The sequence below is a fragment of the Gossypium hirsutum genome, chromosome A01, assembly GCF_007990345.1.
Source record: "Gossypium hirsutum isolate 1008001.06 chromosome A01, Gossypium_hirsutum_v2.1, whole genome shotgun sequence".
Classification (NCBI taxonomy): domain Eukaryota; kingdom Viridiplantae; phylum Streptophyta; class Magnoliopsida; order Malvales; family Malvaceae; genus Gossypium; species Gossypium hirsutum.
The window spans coordinates 33,387,924-33,396,380 of NC_053424.1; the positions used below are offsets into that span (position 1 = coordinate 33,387,924).

General features: G+C 33.3%; 1 protein-coding gene across 1 annotated transcript; it reads right to left on the reverse strand.

Annotated features, from left to right (window-relative positions):
- Positions 1-3,934: 3,934 nt before the first annotated feature.
- LOC107916709 (amino acid permease 6) lies at positions 3,935-7,892 on the reverse strand. Its single transcript, XM_016846060.2, has 6 exons — positions 7,581-7,892; positions 7,249-7,482; positions 6,881-6,974; positions 6,099-6,313; positions 5,819-5,961; positions 3,935-4,756 (listed from the first exon to the last, which is right to left on the reverse strand). The coding sequence occupies exons 1-6, from the start codon at positions 7,690-7,692 to the stop codon at positions 4,103-4,105; spliced, it is 1,452 nt and encodes a 483-aa protein (XP_016701549.1). The 5' UTR covers positions 7,693-7,892; the 3' UTR covers positions 3,935-4,102.
- Positions 7,893-8,457: the final 565 nt, after the last annotated feature.

The following is an 8,457-nucleotide window of genomic DNA, read 5'->3' on the forward strand; positions in this document are numbered from 1 at the left end:
TTTTATATCTGGGTTCTTCAACTCCTGGAGTCCCTTCTTTATTTTTAAACACCTATTTACAACGAACAGTCTTCTTACCTTTAGAAAGTTTCACAAGATTCCATGTTTTGTTTTTATGAAGTGATTCCATCTCCTCTTGCATAGCCAACATCTATTTTTCTGAGTCTTCATAGCTAACCGCCTTAGAATAATTAGATGGCTCTTGGTTTGCACCTATATCTTCAGCCACATTTAAAGCACAAGCAACTAAATCAGCTTCGGCATACTTCTTTGGAGGTTTAATTTCTCTTCTAGTTCTGTTTTTGGCGATAGAGTGTTGTGGTGAAAAAGCAACTCTATTCTCAATTTTTGTACTAGCTTGAGGAGTTGACTCTGTATTAATCTGATGCTCCACCTATTTTTGATTTTCTTTATTGGAAAAGTCTTTAAGAGATGAGTTAGGTAGCATAGCAGTTTCATAAAAAACAACATCTCTGCTAATCACAACTTTTCTATTTTCAGGACACCATAACTTATACCCTTTTACACCAGCTTTATCACCAATAAAAATGCATTTAATAGATCTAGGTTCCAATTTTCCATTATCAACATGAGCATACGTAGGACACCCAAAAATCTTTAAATCAAAATAATTAGCAGGATTACCAGACCATACCTCTTATGAAGTCTTTTTCTCAATGGCAACGATGGGGATCGGTTGATCAAAAAACATGCAGTAGAGGCTGCTTCGGCCCAAAACGACTTTGATAAGTTGGCATTTGACAACATACATCGAACCTTCTCCATGATCGTTCTGTTCATTCGTTCCGCAACGCCATTTTACTGTAGAGTATGGCGAACTATCAAGTGTCTCACGATCCCTTCTGACTTGTACAATCTATTAAACTCATTAGAACAGAACTCTAAGCCATTGTCTGTGCGGAGGTATTTTATTTGTTTTCCCGTTTATTTTTCAATCATAATTTTCCAAGACTTAAATACGAAAAACACATCGCTTTTTTGCTTCAGGAAGAACGCCCAAACTTTTCTGGAAAAATCATCAATAAAGGTTAGCATATAATTAGCTCCACCTCTCGAAGACACTCTGGATGGCCCCCGCAGATCAGAATGAATATACTCCAACATTCCCTTCGTATTATGGATTCCTCTGGTGAATCAAACTCTCTTTTGCTTTCTAAAGACACAGTGCTCACAAAAATTCAGTTTGTAAATTCCTTGCCCATCAAGAAGTCCTCTTTTGCTCAATTTTTCCATACCATTCTCATTCATATGCCCTAGGCGCATATGTCAAAGTTTAGTAATATCATCATCTAACAAGGAAGAGGAAGCGACAGCTGCATCACCAGTATCAGTAGAACCTGCAAAACATATAACTTGGCAATCTTTCTCTGCCCTTTCATCACAACAAGGGACCCTTTGGAAATCTTTAAAACCCTACTTTCAGCTGTGTATCTGTACCCTTTTGAATCAAGAGTACTCAACGAAATTAAATTTCTTTTCAATTCTGGAACATGTCATACGTCACTAAGTGTTCTAACAACTCCATCAAACATCTTAACTTTAATTGTTCCAACACCTGTGATTTTACACGAAGCATTATTTCCCATCAAAACAACACCTTCAGACACTGTTTCGTAAGTTGTAAACCAATCCTGATTGGGACTCATGTGGAAGGTGCAGCCTGAATCAAGTATCCACTCCTAGCTTACTTTAGAATCATTGAGAGAAGGGACTAGAAGTTCACCATCGCTGTAGTCTTCTACAACATCAGCTTCACCGGAATTTTCTGGTTGTTTTTCCTTTTGATTCGCAGCCTCCCTTTTAATCTTATTCTGTAACTTGTAGCACTCAGATTTAATGTGTCCTTTCTTCTTGCAGAAGTTGCAAGTTTTACCTTTGTTTGAAGACTTTGATCTACCCTTAGATTTACCGCGAGGATTCCGTTCCTTTGTCCTTCCACGATCATCATCAGCATTCCAATCTTGTCTCCCACGAACAATGAGACCCTCTCCTTGAGAGTCGGGTTTAACTACAAGATGTTTTATCTTATCATACGAGGTCAAAGAATCATAAACCTCATCAACTGTGAGAAACTCGCAGCTATATAAAATCGTGTCTCTAAAAGTTGAATAAGACGGGAGCTACGAACAAAGTAGAATCAACCCTAGATCTTCCTTATCATACTGAACCTCCATGGCCTCCAAGTTTGAGAGAATTTCTTTAAACACTGTTAAGTGTTCGTGTACAGACGCACCTTCCTCCAAACGATGGGTATAAAGACGTTGCTTCATATGCAACTTGCTTGTTAGAGTTTTCGAAATACATAATTGTTCTAGCCTCTTCCATAATGCAGCGGCGGTCTTCTCTTTCATCACTTCTTGCAAAATTTTGTTGGACAAATACAGATGTAATTGTGTTAACACCTTTCGATCCTTACGCTTCTTCTCTTCATCTGTTAATGTCGAAGGCATCTTATCTATCCCTAGCAAGGCATCCTTCAGATCCATCTGCGCAAGAACTGCTTGCATCTTAATATGCCACAACGTAAATCTGGTGTTGCGATCTAACAACGGAATTTCATACTTCAAAGACGCCATTACCGTGATCGAGATGAATAACCCGGAAGCTCGGATACCAATTTGTGAAAAAAATAAAAATAAAAATAAAGAACACGCAAATTTTTACGTGGAAACCCTTTCGAGAAAAAACCACGGGCAGAAGAGAAGAAAATTCACTATGTCAAATTCAAATTTTTACAAGAGGAATAGACTATGTCTATTTATAGGCTTGTAAAGCCATATTCTAGTAAGACTGAAACACTTTATTCTAATCAATATCAAATGGATAGAATTTAATAAGGTTTAAAAAACCTTATTCTAAAATAAAATAAAAGAAATGTAATTCTATATGGATTCTTCTTTTATCTTATTTTACCATTGTATTTTATTTAAATAAGGATTGGGGTCACTTAATTCTAACATATTGGTCACCCCATTTGTCAGTTCCCCAAAAGATCTTTAAAAATGCATATAAAGGGTTTTTGTTAATATATTTTATAATAATTCTATAACAAGAAATTTCATAAATCCATCTATTTCAAATGAATATATTCAAAATAAAATAAAATAAACTTAAAAAAATTTTAAACTAAAATATCTTATATATATTTTTAATAAATTTAATATATTAAGTCTAATATAAATAAAAAGACATATCCTACAAAATGAAGTTAAATTCGTAATTAAATAAAAAATTTCAAATTCAAATTCAATAAAATCGAATGCACCAATAATTGAAAAGGAAAATCTTATATTCTATATATTTAGGTTGATGATACCAAATATAAAATATTTATCATCAGTATATTATGCAAATCAAATCATTAATATTGCATAAACATTGTTTTTAGAATTTTTATAATAACATGATGTTCACAAATTTAAAAAGTTAACAAAAAATATTTGATAAATTGATTTTTCCTTCTTGATTTTTTTCCTTAATTATACAAATCTTTAGTGATGGAGACAATAATTTTTTTATATAACTTTTAATTTAATACATCTATCAAATAACTAAATAAATGGATATAATTTAATTTCTATTAAATTAGAATTCTCCCTGTAAATCGTGGCATCTGATTTAGACTTAATTAGCCTAAAGTATTAGACTAAAACACCTGAGTATGAATTCTTTGATAGAGATCACTAACAGAACTGTTTGTCTTTGTGCATCAAGATAATAAAAGTCCTACCCTGTATGAACTCTATGAACTGAAATTTTGGTGCATTGTATCGTATTCCACTGTGTTCTCGGACCTTTTCTTTTTGATTAAGCTTAACGTGTTGATGACATGGTGGTGGTTCATTCAACTCTTTTCTATATCCTTCCCCGTTTTCGATCATTCTTTAAAAAACTGTTAATGCTATGAAGAACATTGCAGAAACTTTGTCTTAACATTGTCATTCACAAGGTAACACGCTACAAGCAAATTGGAGTTTCAAATACCGAGGAAAGGTAACAAATTACAGCTTCTACAAATTCTTACTTATTGAACAAGGTTTCATATTTTTCAGAGAAGTAAAGTGTAGGCAAAGAGGATCATTCATTCCTGAGTTTGAAAGGGTTTATATGTCTTGAGGCTTTGAATCAGTCCTTGAACAGATCCAGCAGCAGCAATGAGCGAAACCACCAAGCAAACCCAGCTAAGTATTTTTAGCCATATCCATCTGAATGAGTATTTGGGCGTTTTCGATTGCGCGATGTGCATCTCGATGGGAAAGTAGACTGTTAACGGCCAAAACGAGCCGGCTCCAATGAGACCCAAGAAATCATTGAAGAAAGGAAAGATCATGGCTACCACGGCTGTTATGATAACGTATGCCGTCCTCCATACCAACCTGAAGAAGTTGAGGTAGTAAATACCATAGAATGGAACATCAACAGCATGTTCACTTGTAATGAACTTGCTATTAGGCCAGTTCCTGGAACACCAACCCTCCACGAACCCGAATAAGGGTTGTGCAAAAACCTGGTATGCACCAATGAGATGGATGGCAATGCAGATGTTGGCGAAGTCAATCAGCCAAAAGGGTTCATAGAAACCAAACCCTGTAAGAAAATTCCCTGGTGCATCGTTGCCAAATGCTGCATATCCAATAAGACCGCAAAGTACATAAAATAAAGTGGTTGTCGAAACACCAATGCTACTTGCTCTTTTCATAGATTTGTTCTCTGGTGGGCTCGATTTGATCGTGTCCTGAAATCATGAAGTTGATATTTCTTAGGACAAAAAACATGGCTATTACTACGATTAGTCTGTCTTAATCCCAACAGTGCTTTTTCTATTTTCTTTTTATAAAAGAAAAATAGTTACTATCTATGGCGACCATTATTCCTAAGGCTGCACTTTGCAAAGTGATTCTTTCTTTAAGAGATGGGACACAAACAATTGGATGTTAAAACACCAACTAGATTGGACGTCACAATCTGTCGGTAATAAATTCATGATAATTGACAACACATTATAAAAAGAAACAGATGGTCCTGAAGTATTATAGTCCACCAGATTTATGGTCCTTAGGAATCTTGGTAATACCACTAACACTAACAAATTTCAAGTTTTTTTTTATCAATTTTCTTTTCAAATCCATTGTATTTTCTTTTATGTTTTATTTTTTTTAAGTATAATTATTTATTCAGCGATAAAAGTATCATAAATAGCTTATATTAAGAGTAATATTATATTTTATCTTTTTTACTAAAAAATGAGTAAATTAATCATTGTATATTAAATTAAAGAGTAAACTTATTATTTTATTGAAAATTTTATCCATTTTTATTGTTACCATTTGATCATTATATGTTAACATGAGGTACATGTGGCACGCTATGTGCCACTGTCTAGTTATTCTGTTAATCATGTCAGTTTTTAACCGTATAAATGAATAAAAATTTTAACACAAAAGACCAATTTGCTCTTAAATCTAATGTACAAGAATTAATTTACTCATTTTTTAAATTGAATAGACAAAATGTAATTCAACTTTTAATATAAGAGCCTTCATTATTCTTTTACCATTATTTGCTAGATTCACGGTAAAAAATCTAAGTAGTAATACCTAACAATCAATGATTTTAAAACGTTTTTGATTATATACGTAAGAATTAATTAACAAGGACAATGAAAGAGAACCCGTGAAGTTATTTTTGAGAACTAGCTACCACTATTGCATGCCGACATGTTATTATATATATGTTTGTTGTATCTGCGTAGTACACATATATTTGTATGTAAATGTAAAGTTGGAAATATACTTGCCTGAATCTCAATGAGAACAGTGGAGTAAGCATACGCAAAGGCAATGTCACCGATAGCTTGGAAAGTCCTCCAAACCTTTTCGGATCCCGACACATCAACCCCTACTGTTACACCAGTTAAGGATGTCCTTACATGTTCCCCACCTTGATGTCACAATTCATGCCATACAACAATTACTTAAGATTTTTAGATTGAATTTAAGCCACTGAAAAACAAAAATTTTCATTTTTAATGAATTTTGTTTTTGTTATTTTATATATGTGGATATATATGATTTTACCTGCAACTTTGGCTATGGAGAGTCCTAGACCAATGGAAGAATAAGCGAAAGACATGATGGCAGCAACAATGGAGAGCCATGAAAGCTTGTCGAAGTTTGGGATTTGGCTTAGAACGAGTTGGATACAAGCAAAGATGACCATGAATGGGTAATTTGATGTTTGGCACTTCACATGATGTCCATGCTTGTGGAAGCAATTGGACCTTTTCACAGCCCTGATTACAACAAAGGTAAGAAAATTAATATTTATTAAGATAATTTACTATTGTTTTAAGAAAAAAGAAATAATTAACTGATACATATAAACAAGTTATTGTGACTATAAATCTTCAATGCTTAAGTAAAAAAAAATAAAAGTGTTTTACTGAATAAGTTTTGCCCCCTTTTTACTTAAAAAAATAGTAAATTAATTCTTATATGTTAAATTAAAAAATAGATAGATTTTTTCGGTTCAAATTTTTATCTAATTCTACTATTAAAAATAGACATGGTTGATAGAATAATCAGACAATTACACATGGCGTACCACATGTACTTCATATCGACATAGAGGGGTCAATTTTTAACCGTAGATATGGATAAAATTTTTAACCGAATGACTAATTTTCTCTTTAATCTAATATATATAGATTAATTTACTCATTTTTTTGAGTAAATGAGACAAAATTCACTCCAACTCATAGTACAAGGATCTCCATGATACTTTTTTTCGTATTTTGGATTTCAAACTTCAGTGTCAAAAAATCGTCAAAAAATCCATTTTCTCTAGACTACGTACTTACACCATACTAATTGATGCTGTGATAGTGTAACCAATGGTGATTCCAACAAGATTTGCATATTGAGCCAATCCACAAAGCTGAACTTTTCTTCCTCCTGGAGAAAAAAAAAAGACAATTTTTTTATACACACTCAATAAAGAAGCATTGGGTTTAAGGTTTCATTAATCATCTTGACAAAACCAAGTTGGATTTCGGGATTGAATTGAAATATGTACATGGGGAAAAAGTAATTTTCTTTCTTGGAACTGTAAAACAGGTTAAAGAGGTAGCAGTACAAATTATATGAAACATGGTAAGTTATAAATCATTTTTGTGTAGGTATATTAATATGAAGATGAAGTGGTGATATAATATATTAAATAATATACCTAAGTAAGCTCTAACAACATCCATGTAGGTATAGTTTCTCTTTCCATGGACAGGATCAGGAGCCCTATAGCAGTCAGCAAGAAGGGTGGAAGTGAAGTAGGTGATGAAGGAGAAAGCCATGAGAACTGCTGGTCCAGCTACCCATCCCAACTGTGCAATAGCCCATGCAAGAGATAGCACTCCAGATCCAATCACAGCAGTGATAATATGAGCACTTGCAGTAACCCAAGTCCCTTTCAAATCAAAATAAATTAATAAATAAATAAACCAAAGCCACGTCAAATCAAATTTTCATATATAAAACATGCAAAAAAAGTAATTATTATTTTACCTGTTCTTTTGGGTCGACCATCATCATCCAAGTTCTTTTGGATATCACCGTTCTCATAATCTCCAGGGCTTTGCTCAATGAACATGCTAGTCTTCTGCATCTGTTTAGCCATCGATTTATGCCTGTCTTTTTGTCAACTCTAAGATATATATGTAGAAGAAAAGGTCAAAGAGTTTGGGTTGTGGCAAATGTCAATGTCGTGGAGCTTGGTAGGAAGTAAATGGAGCACTAAGGATCGTATCCAGAGGCCAAGAAAGAGAAAATAAAACTGAGATGAGAGGATGGAGAGTTCAGAGAGAAAGCGACGAATATAAAGGGTGGGTTGGAGCTTAGGGGGAGTGGGATTAACAGGGTTTTGGGCACAATCGATGGTCCTGGTTTGTGCATATGGGGTCTTCTCATACAGGCGGTCCCCACTTTCTTTTGAGAATTAGGTTATTGCATGGGAACCATCCATTGTGATATCTCAAAGTAGACAATTGTAAGAATCTTATATGGTCTAAGAGGGCAAATGATTCTGCTCATTTTATAAAATATACATCATGTTTTTTTTTGTTTTTTTTTCCCTTATGGAGTCTTCATTTTTCTTTAATGATAAAAGCTTAAAGAATAATCTTTAAAATTTTAAATCGGTCCTATAATATTTACATTAAGGTTAAAATATGTTGTTGGTAGTTGTATTTGTGTAGAATTTGAGATTTAGTTCATCTGCTTTAAAAGTTAAAAATTTAATCTTTTTATTATTTCAATTTAAAAATTTTAGTCTAATTATTATCGTTGTTGATAGTTTTGTCAAAATTTGTTAACTAATCACGTTTGCTTTTTATTGATCATATATTATATTATATGAGGACAACTTAATTAAAATTCAAAATTG